Here is a 23674-nt window from a genome sequence, read left to right as displayed (position 1 = left end):
TTTCTCCTAGCTGTTTGAAATCACAGTTTCCAGCAGTACAAATAACAACCTAGTGACGATCAGCTTTGCCAACCACACCGTGTGCAATTGTCTGTCCAAACTGGATGCCTACAGACAAGTACACTCCATCATACGACGATCTCTACCAGAGTAAGTGTTCCTTTTCTTAATCCAGTCCTCTAATTTAGCTATGTTGATCTGCTCCTACCCCTGTAGGAATTAGGGGTAGTAGTAATAGTTAAGTTAGCTATGTTGATCTGCTCCTACCCCTGTAGGAGTTAGGGGTAATAGTAATAGTAGGAGTAGTTCTGTAAAGTATCTTCTCTGCATTATATAGGTCTATTCTAGTGCCTTTTTCTGGATTCTTAATCCAGTCTACCCATTGTGTTTTCAGATCCAGTACATTGGATCCGTTGAATTAACTGCTAAAAGCATTCTAACAGATATCTGTCACAGGTACTTTTCCAAATGCCCAGAAAGTGAGAAGGAAGCATTGTCCACCACAGGACAGGAAATACACTTCAAGAACAGTTTGCAAGATGTTGCGGATGTATTTAAGCCTGCAAAGAGCTCGTTCTCGCACCAAGAAACTTAGGATAGAGTCTCCGCTGTCAGCATGCTAACCAAAAGTCCCCAGTTCCAACAAACTCGCTCAGTTTTTCCAGTCAGTTCCTGGATTCTGGTTCTCTTTATTGGGAGTATATGTGGTGAAAGGGTTGTGTGTGTTTTGAATACAGTGGGAGGTTGCCTTATGTTGTACAGCAACAGTATTTTCCCTTGAACGGATATAGAGGTTCATATTGGCCAATTTAATGTGGACACCTATTGTTCCTGTGCTGTGAAGGCTTCCTGTCAGTGTGTTGATATAAGAGGTGCTACTACAGGAAATCCCAGCAGTGAACCTTGATTAACTTTCCATCTAGGCAGGGCAGTGCACTGTGGAGCATTATGGACTGAGTCCATAGTCACTACGTGTAGTGAGGACAGTTAAACGGATGGCGTTTCTGTCACCAGACCTGAAATCAATTTGACATAATTAGAGTTAGTGTCATTTCCTCCATCATACACACACCTGTGCAGCACCCACTTGGGTGATGTAAAGATGAGTTGTTGCTACTCCTGCAGTAAACGTCCAGAAGCATAACTTAACCTGCCTCAACTTATGAAAACTGCAGTATATTGTGAGCAAGAGGTTACACGGGAGATGTATCTACAGACAGACTCTCGTCTTGTCTGTCTGCTGTGTTTACGTCAGAGGAGCAGAGGAGTGTAGACTTGGCCCCGGACCCGAACACCTAGCCCGGCCCCCAGTCTCACGGCCCCACATGTACTGTACATTAAGCTGTGTTTACATACAGTAGTTTTCTGGGAGAGGTAGGAGAGTTAGCTGGGGTGTTAACTGTTTAGCCTAACCAGAACATATCGGGGGACAATATTGTTTCAGAGCCTCCACCGGACTTAGAGCAGTCGTTCTTCTACAGTAGGGTATCTAGAGGTTTACCACCAAGCAGTAGCAATTGCAGTAGTAGTATTAGTAGCAGTAGCAGCAGTAGTAGCAGTAGCAATAGTAGTAGCACTAGCAATAGCAGTAGTAGAAGCAGTGGACAGTAGCAGTAGTACTAGTAGTATCAGTAGTAATAGCAGTAGCAGTAGTAGTAGCAGTAGCAGTAGAAGTAGCAGCAGTTGTAGTAGTAGCATTAGTAGTAGCAATAGTACTAGCAGTAACACTAGTAGTATCAGTAGTAATAGCAGTAGCAGTAGTTGTAGTAGTAGCAGTAGTAGCAGTAGTAGTAGCAGTAGTAGTAGCAGTAACACTAGCAGTAGCACTAGTAGTAGAAGTAGCAGTAGTAGTAGCAGTAGTACTAGTAGTAGCAGTAACACTAACAGTAGCAGTAGCAGTGGTGATATAAGGAGCAGCAGGGTGGGGACGGCCTGTCAACACCCCATGGAGAGGAGAGCAAGACCAGGGAACAAGGCAAGCAAACAGGCTTAAGAGCAACACTCCATAAACACTTAGAATTTACTATAGACAATGAGCTCATAGCTAAAACCTCAGGCCCTATTTATAACTCTGGAGCCTAAGGATTAATCAACAAGGGCCCAGAGTTTGACCTGCTTCAGTTCACGTGTTCAGGAAAAAGTCCTCGCCCCAAAATTGAATGGCTAATTTCAAACCGAAATAAGGAACGCTACGCCAACTGACGTGTTCAATGGCCTTGTCATGTCATGTACTGTCAATTCATAGTCTCTAAGATGGCGCCGGAGGAGATGGCTGCCGTTTTACGGTCTCCTAACTATTTGTGCTATTATGTGTTTTTTTTCGCGATATTTGTTAATTATTTTGTACATAATGTTTCTGCCACAGTATCTTACGGTAGAAAAGAGCTTCTGGATATCCGGACAGCGATCACTCACCTCAGATTAGACAAAGATTTTTTCAACAACAAGAAGGATTTACACGATATTCTCCAAACACCCCACAGGGCAGACATCCCAATTATTCGCAAAAGGAAGCGACGCAGAGGACGAAGAGCCGGATGCCTCGTCCGGACCCGATGAAGGCGAGTAGGAAAGCTGCTGTTACCGTCAATATTACTCGCCAACGTGCAATCATTGGACAATAAACTAGACGAGGTTCGATCACGAATATCCTACCAACGTGACATCAAAAACTGTAATATCCTATGCTTCACGGAATCGGGCTGAATGACGACATGGATATTCAGCTAGCGGGATACACGCTGCACCGGCAGGACAGAACAGCACGAGGGGGGGGCGGTCTGTGCATATTTGTAAACAACAGCTGGTGCACGAAATCTAAGGAAGTCTCTAGATTTTGCTTGCATGAAGTAGAGTATTTTGTGATAAATTGCAGGCCACACTACTTGCCTAGAGAGTTCTCAGCTATACTTTTCGTGGCTGTTTATTTACCACCACAAAGAGATACGGGCACTAACACCGCACTCAGTCAGCTGTATAAGGAAATAAGCAAACATGAAACCGCTCACCCAGAGGCGGCGCTCCTAGTGGCCGGAGACTTTAATGCAGGGAAACTTAAATCAGTTCTACCAAATCTCTACCAACATGTTAAATGTGCAACCAGAGGGGGGAAAAAATCTAGATCACCTGTACTCCACACACAGAGATGTGTACAAAGCTGTCCCTCGCCCTCCATTTGGTAAATCTGACCACAACTCTATCCTCCTGATTCCTGCTTACAAGCGAAAATTAAAGCAGGAAGCACCAGTGACTCAGTCTATAAAAAAGTGGTCAAATGAAGCAGATGCTAAACTTCAGGACTGTTTTGCTATCACATGTTCTGGGATTCTTCCGATGACATTGAGGAATCAGTCACTGGCTTTATCAATAAGTGCATTGAGGATGTCATCCCCACTGTGACTGTATGTACATACCCCAACCAGAAGCCATGGATTACAGGCAACATTGCAACTGGATCCTGGACTTCCTGACGGGCCGCCCCCAGGTGGTGAAGGTAGGTAGCAACACATCTGCCACGCTGATCCTCAACACTGGAGCTCCCCAGGGGTGCGTGCTCAGTCCCGTCCTGTACTCCCTGTTCACCCACAACTGCATGGCCAGGCACGACTCCAACACCTTCATTAAATTTGCAGATGATACAACGGTGGTAGGCCTGATCACCGACAACAACGAGACAGCCTATAAGGAGGAGGTCAGAGACCTGGCCGTGTGGTGCCAGAATAACAACCTATCCCTCAACGTAAACAAAACTAAGGAGATGATTGTGGACTACAGGAAAAGGAGCACCGAGCACGCCCACATTCTCATCGACAGGGCTGTAGTGGAGCAGGTTGAGAGCTTCAAGTTGCTTGGTGTCCACATCAACAAACTAGAACGGTCCAAACACACCAAGACATGAAGCCTATAGCCCCTCAGGAAAGTAAAAAGATTTGGCATGGGTCCTGAGATCCTCAAAAGGTTCTACAGCTGCAACATCGAGAGCATCCTGACCGGTTGCATCACTGCCTGGTATGGCAATTGCTCGGCCTCCGACCGCAAGGCACTTCAGAGTGTAGTGCGTATGGCCCAGTACATCACTCGAGCAAAGCTGCCTGCCATCCAGGACCTCTACACTAGGCGGTGCCAGAGGAAGGCCCTAAAAATTGTCAAAGATCCCACCCACCCCGGTTATAGACTGTTCTCTCTACTACCGCAAGGCAAGCGGTACCGGAGTGCCAAGTCTACGACAAAAAGGCTTCTCAACTGTTTTTACCCCCAAGCCATAAGACTCCTGAATAGGTAACAAAATGGTTACCTGGACTATTTGTATTGTCCCCCAACCCCTCTTTAATGCTGCTGCTACTCTCTGTTTATCATATATCCATAGTCACTTTAACTATACGTTCATATACATAATACCTCAATTGGCCCGACCAACCAGTGCTCCCGCACATTGGCGAACCAGGCTATCTGCATTGTGTCCCACCACCCGCCAACCCCTCTTTTACGCTACTGCTACTCTCTGCTCATCATATATGCACAGTCACTTTAACCATACCTACATGTACATACTACCTCAATAAGCCTGACTAACCGGTGTCTGTATATAGCCTCGCTACTCTTATTTCTTAATTTCTTTACTTACCTAGACACACACACACACACACACACACACACACACACAATGTGACACAATGTTTAGATCAATAGTAAGTCTCTGCATGTATGAGTCTCTGTAAGTCTCATACATGCTCTTAGTATACTAACAAGGGATCTTGCTCTCTATTTCTGCCTAGCATTGCTCTCTTTCAGTGCGACTAGTGTAAATGTTTATTGCCCTTGTGTCAACCCCACAGACTGAAGGATTAGCCTTTCGCCCGTTCTTGACATGTGCCGGCAAGCCGAGAAATGACTCATTCCCCAAGGTGAAAAACTCTCCCCTAGCAATGCAATGGCAATTGGAACCCCATTGATCTGTAAGCCCTAATGTTCTCCATGTCCTAAAGCTGTGGTGTTGTTGTGACCGACCAGGGAGGACAATATTGCCAAGAGAGAGCTGCAGATCGATCCCAGATGAGAGGCCTGCTACAGTCAGATCCAGGGTTGCGTTCCAAATGATACCCTGTTCCTTTTATAGTGCTCTATTTTTGACCAGGGCCCACAGGGAATAGGGCGCAATTTGGGATGGAGACCAGAGGTCCAGGTCGTGACTACCTGGCTCAAAGATCTATGGCAGGATATGAGCCATGCTACAAGGCTGTTTTGCACAAGCCGTGTCATAGGGGCCAATCAATAGGATAGGTTGAAGTACGATGAATTACAATGTAGGTGACTGAGTGTTTTTGGTACGGAAAAGTTTATTCATGGGATAATGCTTGAGTTCAGTATTAACGTTTAACGATGTTAAACGAATCTTACCTGACGTGATTGAAATGCCTGGTCCTCTTTATGGCGTTGCCGTAAATGAGAATGTGTTGTCAGTCAATTTACCTGGTAAAATAAAGATTAAGTCAAATTGAATAAATATGTTAGAGGCTGAGAGTCCATGTTCAGGATGTCTATGAAGTTATGACTTATCTGGCTGTGACATCACCACATATCAAATGATGGAATAAAGGTCTTATTTCAGAGGGAGTGAAGTTGACAAATGATCAGCGTTCATCCCCTAAGACCCCGAGCTGGTCCTGGAGTTGTCAGAACCTTCCAGAGAGAGTCAGCAGACCTGTTTATTATTATGTGATATTTTACAACAGCATTTTTTCTGCCTGCTCTTCTGTCAGAGTGATTTTCAATAGCAGGAAAACGCATCATCCCTCTGCGAGTGAGCTGCTCTCTCTCTCAAACATCGCCAGGCTTCGCTCAGCTCCTCGCGTAAGAAAAAGCAGATGTGTTCCTACGTGAGCATCCCAAATTGCACCCTTTTTCCCTTTATAGTGCACTACTTTCGACCAGGGCCCATTTGGCTCCAAACAAAAGTAGTGCACTATATAGGGAATAGGGTGCCATTTGGGACGCCTCCCTTGTGTTTTTCTTCTTTGCCTTGACACTAAGGGGTGTCTCTTTCCACCATTCCTTTCTGCCTTTAGCTCCAGTGGGGGTATGGTTACATAGCAGCAACAGTTTATGTTCTGATTGCGGACACAGAGGCATTAAAACTGTATACAACATCTAAAAGTGACCTAATGGAGTCTAGTCTAGACCAATCCATCCCCAGAATGATTCCGGATTACAGAAATAGGACCGAATTAAGCTGTGAGGGCTAATAATAATTTATCAGTTTGGGCTGCGGATTCAGCTAGCTGCTAAAGACTGCAACAGACCCGTGGGTCCAGTAGTAGAGCTCTGATCTTTCTCTGGTCTGTTTCTCTGCGGTTCTTTTCCATGGACCTTTACTCTTAACTGTTGTGAATGCTCAGGACACACATACCATTACGTGCACAGGTCTCTCAACATGTGTAAGGATCTCACCTATTGATATCAGTAGAAAAATCACGAGGAGATGCCATGGAATGGTTCGTCTAATACATGTTGGCCAGTTCTGTCGTCATATAAATAGACACGTACGGAGAATGCTGTTGTCTAAATGGCAACATCTCCTGATCATATAGTCTGTAGTCTGCCAGCGTTAACACAATGTGGTCTAATGTTACTTATCAAGACCCAGGGCTAAGAAGTGCCAAAGAAGGAGCTCTCTGCCCTCACACATACTGGACACAATAAACCATTAGAGAGATGAGCTACTCTTCAGAGTGAAGAGAAAGGCTTTCAACTTGAGAGTGTAATTCCTCAAATGTCAAATATTAGAGTGTGTTGTCCTGATCTGTTCTCGGGCAGCTACCGCGGTGAGGTGGAAGGACGGGTAATAACTATGACAAGTTGGCTAAGAGTTTCACGCTCGCTTGCTTGTTCTTTGGGGTGGAGGTTTTGTGAGTTACTCACAGGCGTAATGAAAATCAAATCTCTCTCTGGGATACCGCAGGGCAAACAGTTAGCCGTTAGCCGAGCGAGAGGAGCGAGGAGGAGCTCAAAGGGCACCCCAGCCGTTACCTAAGATGACGTTGATCCTGGCGTGCGGCTGTCAGTCAGTCAGTCAGTCAGTCAGGGGGGAAAAAACCTCAGTGCCAGTAAAACGCTTGATGTCAAGAGACGCAACACAGATGTGCTGCTGAAGCTTTGTTTCTCCCATTTTAAAATATACATATCTTTGCTTGAGCTTGTAGAGTATGTGCGGGTAAAATGTTGAGTGAGGCTAGTCTTCCTACTCCGAAAGATGACCTTTTTGTTGTTGCAACAGATACGTAGCTAGTTTTACAGATGGACATTTAATGGGGGACCTATTCAAGAAGAGGACGTTTGGCATATGGAATGCTGACGTGCGTACTCCGTAGACCTGTGCCATAACTTGGAGCAGGAAATGACATTAGAGCAGGTACCGCCAAGACTGCAGAGCTATAAAATATAACATTATGTACAGTGATGCTCTATATCACCAGATCAATTTAACATAAGAAAAGCTACTAAATCAGGTGGATGGCCCCCTAACGCATAGTCTACCTTCTATTGTATGCACACAGTTATTATTCATTTCAATCCATCACATTCCAGAGGAGGCCCTGTACATACCAATCCATTCCTCAGAGGAAATATAGACAGTAGTTGATTTGCTATATGAATCAAAACAACACATACCAGAGGTCTGCACATACCACATACAAATCCCATCTTGATATGAAATATAGACAGTAGTTGATTTGCTATATGAATCAAAACAACACATACCAGAGGTCTGCACATACCACATACAAATCCCATCTTGATATGAATTATAGACAGTAGTTGTACTATATTAATCAAATCACATGCAGCAAAGTCTCCTGGCTGAAGAAGAACTAACATGTTCCTGGGATTACCCCAGCCTATGTATTATCAAGGGGGGTGACACCTTGGCTGTCTAAACGGACACGTCTGTTGTGTGTTACGAAAGGTGCACAGTGCACGTGTTGTTAATCAGATTACGTGGCTTCCTACGAAGCCACAAACATGCCAGGAGGGTGATTTTCGTGACTTTCTTCAGCCCTTTGGAATGTGTTGTCTGCTTAAGCCACTGTGCGTATGGTAATTGAAAGCACATTGACAGTCCCTCAAACGTGTAGAGCTGCCACTGAGCCGTTTCATGGCAACTTTTATTTCAAATAAATAGTCGAAAGGGTGTGTTTTTGTTTTCCATAGATAATCAACCCAAAATGTTAATTCAGCCAACATCTGTTTGCATTGTAGCCTTTGAAACGAATGCTTTGTGAATTCAAAACAGTCAATTTTTTTCTGAAGTGCTCTAACCACTAACTGTAATTTGTTATCAGGTCGACTAAGCTCACTCTTCACTTTCAATCAGGGGCACAACTTTCACTGGGGACAGGGGGGGGGGGGGGGGGGACATGTTCTGAAATGGCATTTTTGTCCCCCACAGTTTTATCATTGGAATGTGATACAAAATGAGGCAACACTGTGCTTTAGGACCATGTGGACGCCTCCGAGCGGTCGGGAAGGCTGTTTCGAGTGTTTATCCGACTGGATACATTTTTTAAATGAATTATGTCCCCTCCACTTCTTAAACAAAAGTAGCACCCCTGCTTTCAAGCATATGGATGCTTACTGTGATTAGCACACCAATTGTGGAATGTCTCAGATATGTTTTCGGAGGCTCAGAGGTTCTGACCTCAAAGAGGCCTGACTAATTTTGTTGTTGCCGGGATTTCCATAATAAAAGTGCCTGCCCATCCCCCTTACTCACCCCAACGCCCTCCAATGACAGAATGTTGTACCCGGGTCATATATCAGACAGGACCTCCATTTGAAGACAGGATGATCTTAGACCTGGGGAGAAGAAGGCAGAGAGAAGGGACGAGGTGAGAGGGCACGGATGTGAGATGGGGGAGGTGAAGGAGGCTTCATGCCTCCCTACCTGAGTCCCAGGCCTCCCTGAACGTCTGTGTCTGGTAAACCCCTGACCGTGCCACTCGTCTCACTCCCTCACCCCTCTCACCCCATCACCCCCCGACAAAGGGAGCTCAATCAATCGCAGAGAGGGGGTAACCTTAACTGTTACATCCGTCCACTTTCTCAGTGGGGCTCGGTGCAAAGGTGAGGGGGTGCTCCTCGGGGCATGGATTGGAGGCGTGGAGAGGGGCATGGGTCTGGGTCCTCCTGTCCTTTATAGTAGACAGTCAGCCTGAGGCTGAACCCATGCACCCCTGCCTGCTGGGGCTGATATTGGGGTGATATTTTAAAGATCAGGTCTGATATTGGGGTGATACAGTATATTAGAGATCAGGTCTGATATTGGGGTGATACAGTATATTCGAGATCAGGTCTGATATTGGGGTGATACAGTATATTCGAGATCAGGTCTGATATTGGGGTGATATATTAGAGATCAGGTCTGATATTGGGGTGATATATTAGAGATCAGGTCTGATATTGGGGTGATATATTAGAGATCAGGTCTGATATTGGGGTGATATATTAGAGAACAGGTCTGATATTGGGGTGATACAGTATATTCAAGATCAGGTCTGATATTGGGGTGATATATTAGAGATCAGGTCTGATATTGGGGTGATATATTAGAGATCAGGTCTGATATTGGGGTGATATATTAGAGATCAGGTCTGATATTGGGGTGATATATTAGAGATCAGTTCTGATATTGGGGTGATATATTAGGGATCGGGTCTGATTGGGGTGATATTGGGAGTGGTCGTTCATGGAGCTGCCTGCCATGACTTGACCATTTAAATCAAACTGCCAGAGCAGACGGGGAGACAGAGGGGGAAACGGATGTAGAGACTGATGTGGAGACGGAGGTTGAGTTGGAGGGGGAGAGTCATAAATCACTACCAGAGCAGACGGGGAGACAGACGGGGAAACGGATGTAGAGACTGAGGGGGAGACGGAGGTTGAGATGGAGGGGGAGAGTCATAAATCACTACCAGAGCAGACGGGGAGACAGACGGGGAAACGGATGTAGAGACTGAGGGGGAGACGGAGGTTGAGATGGAGGGGGAGAGTCATAAATCACTACCAGAGCAGACGGGGAGACGGATGTAGAGACTGGGGGGGAGACGGAGGTTGAGATGGAGGGGGAGAGTCATAAATCACTACCAGAGCAGACGGGGAGACGGATGTAGAGACTGGGGGGGAGACGGAGGTTGAGATGGAGGTGGAGAGTCATAAATCACTACCAGAGAAGGGTAAGACCTGCTTTTTCACTACCATGAGGAAACAAACGGTCTACGTTTTCAAGAAAAAAAATGTTTAGGCTCCCCTGTCAATCCGTTAGTTTGCCTCTCGCAGGGCTCGTGTATGGTTGGCATTTCCTCAATACTAAACCAGAGGCCCGTTTTTTTAACACTGGGTTTGCCCTTACGGATGCCTTTTCAACTGCACTGACCAGCTGAATGCACTGTGACACTTTAGTGACACAGTTGTACTGCACGTCGAATGAAGCCTTAGACCTGCATGCGCTCACAGTACAGTGGCTAGTTACACAAGTGTGCGTTGAACACAGCCTTATCAAACTGTTTAGGAATGTTCCATGCTGGGGGTAGTAGAGTTTGTTAGCATTTTTGCACCTAAACACATGAAGCTTCGAGTGTGAGTTCCAGGAGCTACAGCGGAAGCCTCAGCTCTAGCACAGCACCTACTCTGGTGTGTAGCACAACGGAATGTCAACGCAGTAATTCATTTCATACACTTGTTTTCTTTACCATAAACTTCCCACCTGCTCCATTCATATTCTCCCTCCTCTTGAAAGGAATACAACAGCGAACCTCCATAGAGGCGCTAAGTGCTATTTGTTGGCTCTCTCTTCAGAGGCAGAATGGAGCTAGTGAGGTTCTCTTTTCAGTGCATTTTCCTTAGTGGTGATAAACTCAGCCTGGCAGGAACTACTGACTAGAGTATACAGGTTATGTAATATCTCTGGTTCTGCTGAAATGCAGTTTATTGTCTTAGGAGGTAGGGTTGCTTTTTTCAGGGGGTTCATTGAAAGAAGAAACTGCCGTGTGTTTACAAAGAACCTTGGAAGTTAGACTATACTGAAATATTTTACTGAGTTACAATTTCTAAAAGGAAATCAATCAATTGAAATGAATGCATTAGGCCGTAATCTATGGATTTCACATGACTGGGCAGGGGTGCAGCCATGGATGGGCCTGGCAGGGCATAGGCCAACCCACTGGGGAGCCAGGCCCAGCCAATCAGAATGAGTTTTTCCCCACAAAAGGGCTGTAAAAACAGACAGAAATACTCCTCAGTATGTTCAGTGTAAATACCAATTCACTTCAATACATTTTAATTGGATTTATTGCCATTTTACTTTTGTGTCAAATCTCTTGCAATTCTACCGCTGTTACATTCACGTGGATCAGAGGTTGCTTAACAACAGTCCTTTTCGATGTGAAGTTTATGTAGAGTTGACGTGTTTTAAATGCACTCCACTACATCTTTGATATTACACACATTTCAACTCCACCCTGCTGAGAGCTATCCCTTTTCTTTCACAGCAGTTAAAGCAGCCAGAATCAAGTTCAGCTCGGGATGCGGCCGTGCTTTCACTGGCCAGCGGTTGCACTGTAGCACGAGCCGCGCGTTTGTCTCGGAGCAAAAAGACAGATGGATGGAGCATGACACTGGCTCTGATAAAGTCCGTGTGGGTCGGTTGGCAGCATGTGATTTCAACTGGATTCTCAGCAGTGGTCTAGCCTAATGTGTAACAGTATGAGAAAAAGCAGAGCACTGGGCTCCGAAATGGATGATATCAGAAATGTCAAAAACTAAATAGACCCATATTGGTCTGGCAAGTGTCACGACAGTCAGTCATTTGTCCAATGCGTTTTGTCAATGGAAAGCCAATGGAAAGTGTGTGAGTATGATATTATTGTGGAGGTTGTGAAGACAGAGCCGATGATGATCGCTGAACTCTGAGAGAGAGAGAGAGAGAGAGAGAGAGAGCTGAAGAGAGAGAGAGAGAGCTGGAGAGAGAGAGAGAGCTGGAGAGAGAGAGAGAGCTGGAGAGAGAGAGAGCTGGAGAGAGAGAGAGCTGGAGAGAGAGAGAGAGCTAGAGAGAGAGAGAGAGAGAGCTGGAGAGAGAGAGAGAGAGCTGGAGAGAGAGAGAGCTGGAGAGAGAGAGCTGGAGAGAGAGAGAGAGAGAGAGAGAGAGAGAGAGAGAGAGAGCTGAAGAGGGTCAGAATCATGTGACGTGTGTGCTAGCCTCACCATGTGCCTCGAGTTAGAGCGACAAACAGTGTCTCCGGTTTTTATCCTTTTCACTTTCCTCCCCCTAAATGATCATCCCCGTTGACAGATCCAGTGGCGAAAGAAGTGCCACGTTCTGAAGTATGACTTCTGTCTGGGAACTATGCAGTGATTCACAATCAAAGTGTTCTATTCTAGGACGTGTGATGTGGAACGGAAAGGAAGCGCAAGAGATGAATACAGCTCTAAGCTAAAGTAAAGGGTCTTACCAATGTTAACCAATATTTACTAGGCTACCAAATATATTCTTCTGACTTTTTTTCCATTGCTCTCCATTGATGTCTTCCCAAGAGTCCTCTCTCTTTGATGGTTGTTTGTCTAAACTCAATCAGCATCCCTCTTATCTTTAAGGGGACAGAAATGTTTCATGTCATCAGAGCCAGTTGGCTTATTCATTCTCACTCTGCGATTAGATGGGATGCTAACCCAACTTTGATGTGCTGGGTGGGAGTTGTCAAAATATCCCTTAAAATAGCCAGTCCAGCCCTGTCACATTTCATCCAACAACCAAAACAACATCAAATGCTACATAGCTTTGTGGTTAATGAATGTCGATGAAGTGAGGAATTTCCTCTCCAGCTACTGCCACCCAAATGGCAACCTATTCCCTATACAGTGCGCTACTTTTGACCAGGGCCCATATGGCTCTGGTCAGCAGCCTCTGTCTGTCGGTTTTCTCCTCTTCTAATGCTAATAATTGTTTTCCCCTTACAGATGTCTGGTAGCCAATAAAACCTGCCCAAAGAACCACAGCTGGAGCAACCGTTTGTGCAGATGTATGGCGGTGCAACGCGACACCCCTCCCCCGCCCCAGATACAACACTCGGGTGAGTAGGCCCTCGTACTGATGCTGATACTGCACCTGTTGCACAACTTATTAGACTGAATTACCGCTTATTAGACTGAATTACCGCTTATTAGACTGAATTAGCTATCACTTATTAGACTGAATTAAGACTTATTAGACTGAATTAGCTTTCGCTTATTAGACTGAATTACATCTTATTAGACTGAATTACCACTTATTAGACTAAATTACAGCTTATTAGACTGAATTACCACTTATTAGACTGAATTACCGCTTATTAGACTGAATTAGCTTTCGCTTATTAGACTGAATTACATCTTATTAGACTGAATTACCACTTATTAGACTGAATTACCGTTTATTAGACTGAATGAGCTACCGCTTATTATACTGAATTACCACTTATTAGACTGAATTACCGCTTATTAGACTGAATTAGCTGTCGCTTATTAGACTGAATTACCGCTTATTAGACTGAATTGCCGCTTATTAGACTGAATTACAGCTTATTATACTGAAATACCGCTTATTAGACTGAATTACAGCTTATTAGACTGAATTACAGTTTATTAGACTGAATTACATCTTATTAGACTGAATTACCACTTATTAGACTGAATTACCCCTTATTAGACTGAATTGCAGTCTATTAGACTGAATTACCACTTATTAGACTGAATTACAGTTTATTAGACTGAATTACCGCTTATTAGTCTGAATTACCACTTAATGTGGTGAATTATGTTTCTCTTTGAGTTCAATATTAGTAAGATAGGCTGTCCTAGTTGTGGTGTGGATTGAAATGTGGAGTCAAGAGAATGTGCTGAGCACGATTAATGGCATTTTGATGGCAAGACTGTGACAGAGCAACATGCTAGAGTATAATACATTTTTAAAAACAGACACAGAGAAGAACAATGTGCTCTTGGTTTTTTACAACAGCCCTCAAAATCCTCACAGAAACACAGACCAGCACTTGAGTCTCTTCAACAGCTCACCAACAAGAGAACAACTCATTCCACTCCACGCGAGAACGTACCCGTGATCCCCATACACTATTTACAACCCGAGTCCACTTTTTTTCTAAGACAGATGTTGAAATCTTCCAGGGCATGTCTCGGTGAGTTGTCACTATGAAAACACAACATGGCAGTTGTTTTTCAGCAGATGTGGCTACGCAGTAGAGAGAACTCTGAGTGAACAAACGAGAGACAGACAAATTCAGAAAGAATCCCAGAGCTCTGGATTCCATGCCTTCGTCCCAAATGCAACCCTATTCCCTTTATAGTGCACTACTTTTGACCAGGACCCATAGTGGACTATGTAGGGAATAGGGTGCCCTTTGGAACGAAGCCCATGCCTCACTCCACTCTACCCCAGCCACGCAATGTTTATGAAGCACTGAAAGCAGGAAGCCAATCACTCTGTTGTCTCATGAAAGTTAATCTCTCTTAACAGACTTGGCTTCAAAGTTAACTCACTCATGTTGAAAAGCATCTGGGTGAATTGGGGACATCGAGCCATCAACATTTGGTTTAATGGGGATCACCCCTTTTCATCAGCTGATATTGACTTTATGATCGAAGCATAGCTTTCTCATGCAGTTACCAGATTGAAGAAGGTGTTGGTCATCTGTAGGTTTATTGTCCAGTCATCCGACGACATTTACTGGCTGACAATTCATCGAATTTCTCATTGATTATCATTCAACCCATTGCCATGTTCTACAATTTGATGGAACCCAAAGAAACATTTAGCTAGGCCTATGTCTTCCACATTACAGACTAATAATTCAACGAGAGGACTTGATAGCAATAGTCATATGAGAGCAGCTGAGCTGATTTGGGTTTCCTCTTCACACTAACCAGCTTTGACAGGCCCAATCAGAAGGTAGATCTAGAAGCTTAGAGATGCGTGCTCTGCTCACAGGGACAGTGTATCCCAAATGGCAACCCTATTCCCTAGATTGTGCACTACTTTTGACCAGAGCCCTATGGGCCCTGTTGAAAATAAGCACACTAAAGGGAATATAGGGTGCCATTTGGGATGCAACCATGGAATAGAATGTCTCCACTATGCAGTCAGAGGCTCCCCAGGTCAGTATGAAACACCAATTGAAGTCTTCAGAGGAACAGACACCAAAACCCTAGAGCTGGACAGTTATAGCGCCTGTGTAATATACAGTTGGGGTCATTACTCCTCTAGGAGTTAGGACTTTGATTTAGGGAGACAGATACGTCATTGTGCCGTGGTTATGGTCCGTCCGGGCTTAACCATCATCTAGAGCTGGGTTTTGTTTTTCATTGGTTCGACTGCATCAGGGTTGCCACTAATGACTAATAGAGGGCTCTCGCTCCTATTTCTCTGCGATCACATCCTCTTGCATAAAGTGAGAGAGAGACAGCGTGAGAGAGGGAGAGAAAGAGCGAGAGGGGGAGAGAGAGACATTAGCGCGAGAGTGAGCGAGAGAAAGAAAGAAAGAGACGAGAAGAGAAGAGAAGAGAGAGCGAGCGTGTGTGTTCGAGGTAATTAACGTAGCATTTTTTTCTACCACGTCTCAAGGTTTGTGGGGATCTCATAAGTCACATAAGTAATGTTAGTTATGGGTGACTCCCTCTGCAGCTAGATCCTTACTCCCTCCTGTCTCTCTCTCTCTTCTGATAAGCAGAACATTGCCTTATAATGATCTCTACCCAAGACAGAGGAGCTGGAGATCCGTGAGAGACCTTTCTAGCTCCATTAACTACAGTACACTACCTCCCTGACGATGACCAAAATCACAGAGACACCGTCGACACATCGTTAATTATGGTCGATGTCAGCGGGCACAGTGTCAATCTTCTGTGTAAAACTGTAAAAAAATAAAAAATAAAAAAAGTTGATTTGGATGCCACTGAAAATGTGGTGATTGTTTTCAGATTGCAAAGTTGTTGGACCGTTCCAAATCAAGCCAAACTTGATTTATGATTTACTGTAAATTCAACTCAATAACTGACAACTGACATTGATTCATGATAAACCAACATTATGCATATTCAAGCATACCATGAATTATGAATTGATAGTTTGTTCAAAGTGGAAATGTATTTTCTCTTTGTCTGAAGCACCACAACAGCCCCATATACAAGCAAACAGTCCATTAATGTGTTAGGGTTAGAAAACCTCACTGTGGTAAACATCTCCATGCGTTGCCATCGCAATCTGGGTCTGTTCATCAGCAAACACATAAACACAGTAACGACAGGAATTTAGATCCTGACTGCAGCCAAATCTCTCTCTCGCTCACTCTCTCTCTCTCTCTCTCTCTCTCTCTCTCTCGCTCACTCTCTCTCTCTCTCTCTCTCTCTCTCTCTCTCTCTCTCACTCTCTCACTCTCTCGCTCGCTCACTCTCTCTCTCTCTCTCTCTCTCTCGCTCTCTCTCTAAGATATCTCATTCGTTTATTCGCCCGTGTTGTAAAGAAAACATCTGTTTGCTCCACTGGGGGGAAAAATATATTGTGAGGAATTTAGGGCAGGAATCTATTCAATCTATCTCAAATAGTTTGCTGCTGTGATGTCAAACAACAAGTCTAGCTAACTTTTGAGTCTGCAGGATATTGGTATATTCTTCTCATGTACAGATGTAGGATCTTAATTTGATCAGTTTCTCACAGCAGGAAAAGAATCCTGCAGCAATCGCAAATATAGAGGTTGTTACATTTTTCAGCTCTGTCCACCAGAGCTGTTGCCAGAGAATTTAATGTTAATCTCTCTACCATTATCCACCTCCAATGTCGTTTTAGAGAATTTGGCAGTACGTTCAACCGGGCCTCACAACCGCAGACCACGTGTATGGTGTCGTGTGGGCTAGCGGTTTGCTCAACAGAGTGTCCCATGGTGGCGGTGGGGTTATGGTATGTGCAGGCATAAGCTACGGACAATGAACACAATTGCATTTTATCAATGGCAATTTGAACGCACAGAGATGCCGTGATGAGATCCTGTCATGCCATTCATCCGCCGCCATCACCTCGTGTTTCAGCATGATCTGTAGACAATTCCTGGAAGCTGAAAGTGTCCCAGTTCTTCCATGGCCTGCCCACTCACCAGACATGTCACCCATTGAGCATGTTTGGGATGCTGTGGATTGACGTGTACAAGAGCGTGTTCCAGTTCCCGCCAATATCCAGCAACTTCTCACAGCCATTGAAGAGGAGTGGGACAACATTCCACAGGCCACAATCAACAGCCTGATCAACTCTATGTGAAGGATATGTGTCGCGCTGCATGAGGCAAATGGTGGTCACACCAGATACTGACTGGTTTTCTGATCCACGCCCCTACCCTTTTTTTTTTACGTCTGTGACCAACAGATGCATATCTGTATCCCCAGTCATGTGAAATCCATAGATTAGGACTTAATTAATTTATTTCAATTGACTAATTTCCTATGGACAGTAACTCAGTAAAATCTTTGAAATGGTTGCATGTTGCGTTTATATTTTTGTTCAGTATAATTCCAATCTAATCTCCTCCCCTGTATCTCTCTAGACTCGTTTGAAGCGGATGTCTGCGGGTCAGATAAGGAGTTGGACGAGGAGACGTGCCAGTGTGTTTGCAGGCGACAGCTCCGGGCCTCGGGCGCATGCGGACCCCACCGCTACCTGGATAAGAACACGTGCCAGTGTGTGTGTAAGACGCTCCCCTCGTCCTGTGGGCCGCACCAGCTTTTCAATGAAGACACGTGCCAGTGCTCCTGCGCCAGGACGTGCCCCAGGCACCAGCCGCTCAACCGCACCAAGTGTGCCTGCGAGTGCAACGAGTCACCCAACAGGTGCTTCCTGAAAGGCAAAAGGTTCCACCAGGCCACCTGCAGGTAAATACAGCTTGATGATGATGATGATGAAGGATTGTTGAAAAGGAGGAGGACAACATGGAGAAAGGGAAAGAGTGGAGGATAGGGATAAGTCTGATGATGACATTCCAAATTGCTAGCGTGACAACCTTTTCAGATCTTTTCAAACGCATATTTCCATCGCAGACCGTATACATTAGCGTAGTCATTGGTAATTCAGGCAGCCAGTCAAGATGAAGGACTGAAGGGGGGGGATGAGAACCTCTCTCCATTGATCAATGTGGAAAGAAGAGACTAAGTGACTTAGAGGAGAGTGTGGTTTGGAGCGTTCCTGACTTATTAATGGCATTCCAGTTCCAGTTGATCCCAGTACTCTGCTGGAGACGAGACCAGGGCATAGGGCTCTTGGTCAAAGTAGTGCACTAAATAGGGAATAGGGTGCCATTTGGGACACAGCCTAGGTATAAGTCCTGTTAGATCCACGCCGCTAAGCCCCAAGGCTGTACCACAGCTGTGTTTGCCAAACCCTAAAATGACATGGCCTGTGTAAGACTAACCCACTCCAGCTGGTGTCTATCAGAGCCATGCTAAATGTACTTGATTCAGGACATCCAGCGTCCAGATTCTGGGTAACGGAGAGAATGTATACGGCCGCACATCCAGAGCTGTGGCGTGTTCTATCATTGAGAACGCCAACAAAGCTAGAATGACGGGCTCAAATAGAACGTGAAGAGTTATTATGTCAGCGAACCAATGGAATATATGAATTATATTAACTGAAGAGTACAATTGAGGACTCAAAAACATGTGTATTGGCACACAGAGAAACTCATATGACCTGCTGTACCATATACCCTACATGGCCAAATGTATGTGGACACCCCTTCAAATTTCTGGATTCGGCTATTTCAGCCACACCTGTTGCTAACAGGTGTATAAAAATGAGCACACAGCCATGCAATCTCCAAAGACAAACATTGGCAGTGGAATGGGCCATACTTAAGAGCTCAGTGACTTTCAACGTGGCACCGTCAAAGGATGCCACCTTTCCTACAAGTCAGTTCCTCAAATTTCTGCCCTGGTCAACAGTAAGTGCTGTTATTGTGAAGTGGAAACATCTAGAAGAAAAGTGGTAGGCCACATAAGCTCACATAACAGGACCGCCAATTGGTGAAGCGCGTACTGAGTAAAAATCGTCTGTCCCTGGTTGCAACCCTCACTACCGAGTTCCAAACTGCCTCTAGAAGCAATGTCAGAACAACTGTTCATCGGGAGCTTCATGAAATGTGCTTCCATGGCCGAGCAGCCACACACAAGCCTAAGATCACCATGTGCAATGCCAAGCGTCGGCTGGAGTTGTGTTAAACTCGCCGCCATTGGACTCTGGAGGAGTGGAAAAGCGTTCTCTGGAGTGATGAATCACATTTAACCATCTGGCAGTCCGACGGATAAATCTGGGTTTGGCGGATGCCAGGAAATGCAACCTGCACGAATTGATAGTGCCAGCTGTAAAGTTTGGTGGAGGTCTGGGGCTGTTTTTCATGGTTTGCCCTTTAGTTCCAGTGAAGGGAAATCTTAACGCTTCAACATACAATTACTTTCTAGATGATTATGTGCTTCCAACTTCGTGGCAACAGTTTGGGGAAGGCACTTTCCTGTTTCAGCATGACAATGCCCCCGTGCAGATAGCGAGGTCCGTACAGAAATGGTTTGTCGAGATCGGTGTGGAATAACTTGACTGGCCTGCACATAGCCCTAACCTCAACCCCATCGAAGACCTTTTGGATTAATTGGAAAGCCGACTGCAAACCAGGCCCAACATCAGTACCCGACCTCACTAATGCTCTTGTGGCTGAATGGAAGCAAGTCCACGCAGCAATGTTCCAACATCAAGTTGAGAGCCTTACCAGAAGAGTAAGCTGTTATAGCAGCAAAGGGGGGACCAACTCCATATTAATGCCCATGACTTTGGAATGACATGTTCAGGCAAGTGTCCACATACTTTTGGCCATTTAGTGTATAAATGTCTGTGACATGACATTGCATGACTGGTAGGCCATACATGTTCACTTTCCAGATGCCCTCACACACAAATTAGACATAAATCATTTTCATTTCAAAGCAGACAGCTCCTTTATTTTTTAGAAGTCTGCAAGGAGAGAAGTCCTGTGAATACAAATCTGCGCAGAGTTGTAAATGAACTTGCAAGTCTTGCACATTACACTGCGATAAAAACACTGACATAAGGGCTGCCCATTTACCAGTGATCTCACTCTTCGGGTGATGTTGCCAGTTCTGCTCCTGTGGTCTTAAACCAGTGCCAGGGTGATAAACTATACTCAGTTAGTCAATATGAGCCCTATTTAAGGGCTTGGTGTTCATTGGTCATAGTACAACATATTTCACTTGCAAGTAAAAGGTTTCACTGCCTTACTGCTGTCAGTTAACTGCTAGTTCCCCCTGGCTGAAGGAACAACCCACAACCCACTACGGTGACCCCTTGTAGCCCCACGTTAATATGATTTATGACTATCCATCTGCAGTATGGATCCAATGTCAGGAACACGGCCAATAGAATAGAATCAGCTTTCGTTTCTTCCTGTTTTTATTTGATACCAAACTTACTAGAAAAGGTTAATTTCCTGAAGAAGCCTGAGGGACTTCCTTATATTGATGCCATAAAATTGACATATACTGAGTAAGAGGTTGTACCTCGTAGGACAAATATTAAAAGAAAGAGTATACCAGAATGGACTACTAAACCTGTGGTTATGTATATGGTTAAAACTCCTGCACGTTACATGATTTAAAGGGAAATTTACAAAAAATGCAACTTCATATTCATCACCTTCTGCCCAACCCAACATCAATATATGTGAAAATGGCACGTTTCTGTGTTTTGTAGTAAAAAATACAGAGGATTTTAACCAACTATGAGCATTGCCTACTATTTGCCTACTATTTGTCTACTAACGTCACAACTTCCACCGAAGTCGGTTCCTCTCCTTGTTCGGGTGGCGTTCGGCGGTACCGGTCTTCTAGCCATCGTCGATCCACTTTTCATTTTCCATTTGTTTTGTCTTGTTTTCCTACACACCTGGTTCTCATTTCCCTCATTAAGTGTTGTGTATTTAACCCTCTGTTCCCCCCCATGTCTTTGTGTGGAATTGTTTGTTGTAAGTGCTTGTGCACATGGTTACTGGTGCGCGTCGGGTTTTGTACCCATGTTGGTTATTTCTTTATGCCGTTGGTTTTGAAACTAAACCCCTCCGGCTATTGCCTAGTTCTGCTCTCCTGCGTCTGACTTTACTGCCACCAGTTACGCACCCCTTACAACTAATTAGTTGATGATGTCATAGAAACGCGCCATTTTCCCATATGTTGATGTTGGGGTGGTGCTGGAGATGATGAATATCAAGTTAAACATTTTTGAAATGTACCTTTAACATGAATGGTCTTTTGTCTTCCTAGCTGCCACAGACCACCTTGTGACGTGCGGAGGAATCGGCGCTGTGCATCAGGTTTTTACTTCAGTGAAGAGGTCTGCCGGTGTGTACCAACATACTGGAGAGGACAGGATTAACTTTGAGTTCACATTATGCAGCTGACCTTCTACCCGGTTATAAAGATTAGAATCTATTATGCTAGCCGCAATCGTGTGGAGAAGTACCTAGCCTGGACCTAGGTCGGGAAATGGTTGAAAGGACACATAGTTTGTGGGCTACTTTGGAATTATAAAGTGACACTTGGGAAATATTATGGACATATTGATATGAACCCCAAATATCATGAGAGGATCTAATGAAAAGACTGAAGGATGGGGAGAAATTGAAGGCGAAGCCTTATTTTTGTTATTTTGTATTTGTTTGTTATTCGTATGTCAGATATTGATGATATAATTTATTGCCACTAAATGTTTGCATCCTCTTTGTTTATTGCAATTTTAATCTTTCCAAGAAAATACACTGTGATCGATATGTTTGCATCATGTGATGCCTCTTTAAAATTAAAGTTGAATATTGTTAACGTATTTCTAATCTAGTTTATCATATTGAATTGTAGTTACTGATTGTAAATAACTAATGTACACACTTATCTTACAATTATGATCTTAAGGCAGGCTATATTTACACAACAAAAATGTCATTTAAATTTCCATATGAATTAACACAAAATAGTATGTCATTTCTGAACTGCCATCCACAGCATACACATTTATGTTAGATACTTGAAAATATACTCTATATCACTTTTATCTTTGGTCAAACCACCTCACCAGCCATACTAACATTGGACTCTCAGTTCTAGGATCAGGGCCATAAGTTTTTCCAGGTTTGAACCATTTTATGACATGATGAGGATATCCTATGAATCTAAGTCACCAGTAGTAAACCTCCAAGGAAGGGATACGGTGAACTAATACATGAATCCTGCCTTGTCAATGAATGAATACTACTACTATAGAATACCCTAATCAGCAAAATGGACAAGGATATCCAATCTACAGTACAGCAGTATGAAGACCAGTATGAGAATGCTCCTAATTCTCTGACCAAAACTCATTGGACAAGTGAATGGATGTTTCAAAGTCTACCATGAATGGCACATCGGGACAAATGGTTACTAAGATGTTTCTAAGGTGCTCACTCCGTATGGGTTTAAACAAGAGCAGGTCGAGTTCTTGTTCTTGTGTTGAAGTATGTCATGGTCATTTTCTACGTCAACTGTATTTGTATTGTTCCTATGTTTTTCTACTCGAAAATAAATCACCAATTTCGCAAGACGCACAGCTATTCTGAGTTCAGTGTTTGGACTGATGTAACTGACTGTTGAAAGATTATGTGGAAGCAAATAGTTCCTTTTAACTTGCCCTGTCTTTTGTCTTGTGTGCAGAGAAACTAGAAATGAACGCAGAAAAGCGTCTGGGTGGAAGGGCAATGAAAGAATGCAAGATAGATGGACTGTGGGTTTTGGCTTATTTCAACTGGAGAGTTGGAACGCTTTAATCTTGACATGGATATGCAAGCTAGCCACCGGGTTGGTATGTGAAAGACCACAAGATGGCACTTAATAAATGTGCATTTATGAGCTTTGGAACTGGCCTGGGTCCACCTGATATTCACACACACTTTTCGTCTGAGCACTGTAAATATAGTAAATCATTTGATGCTCTTGTCCCACGCCAATGCATCACTGTGTGTGTGTGTGTGTGTGTGTGTGTGTGTGTGTCTGCCATATTCCTGGACAGGACATTCCCGTTTTGGGCCTGCCTCTAATACTAGAGAGACCGCTCATTACGGTATAAAGTATTTCAAAGTGCATAGCCCCCCAATAATGTCGGAAATTCATAGTTCCATTGAGAGGGGAGGGGTGAGAGGTATAAAGAGGGTTATTGCTGGTCTCCCCATTTAAACAGAGCTCCACCTCTTTCTTATTTACACACCAGGTGGGCCTGGTCCTCCTGAACCCCCAACCCTCACCACTTAACCATTGCTCACTTCACCAGTGCAATGCATCTGAGGCACATTACCTCCAGTACCTCCACCGATTCACTCTCTGTTACACTTCATCCAGACTCTTTATCTTCCACCCATACTCTTTATTTTCCAGCCAGACTCTTTATCTTCCATCCAGACTCTTTATCTTCCACCCAGACTCTTTATCTTTATCCAGACTCTTTATCTTCCACCCAGACTCTTTATCTTTATCCAGACTCTTTATCTTCCACCCATACTCT

The 23674-nt window shown here is 44.3% G+C and overlaps 1 protein-coding gene across 1 annotated transcript in view; it reads left to right on the top strand.

Annotated features, from left to right (window-relative positions):
- The window catches only part of vegfc (vascular endothelial growth factor c), a 60730-nt gene extending 38000 nt beyond the window's left edge, over positions 1-22730 (top strand). Inside the window, exons 4-7 of the mRNA XM_021573482.2 lie at positions 11-150; positions 13009-13121; positions 17634-17958; positions 21409-22730. Of these exons, the coding sequence (XP_021429157.1) occupies positions 11-150; positions 13009-13121; positions 17634-17958; positions 21409-21520 (690 nt within the window). The 3' untranslated portion in view covers positions 21521-22730. The remainder of the gene's footprint in view (positions 1-10; positions 151-13008; positions 13122-17633; positions 17959-21408) is intronic.
- Positions 22731-23674: the final 944 nt, after the last annotated feature.

Source organism: Oncorhynchus mykiss, chromosome 19 (genome assembly GCF_013265735.2).
Source record: "Oncorhynchus mykiss isolate Arlee chromosome 19, USDA_OmykA_1.1, whole genome shotgun sequence".
Classification (NCBI taxonomy): Eukaryota; Metazoa; Chordata; class Actinopteri; order Salmoniformes; family Salmonidae; genus Oncorhynchus; species Oncorhynchus mykiss.
Note: the sequence above shows the minus strand (reverse complement) of the source record. Positions and strands in the feature narration are given on the sequence as shown.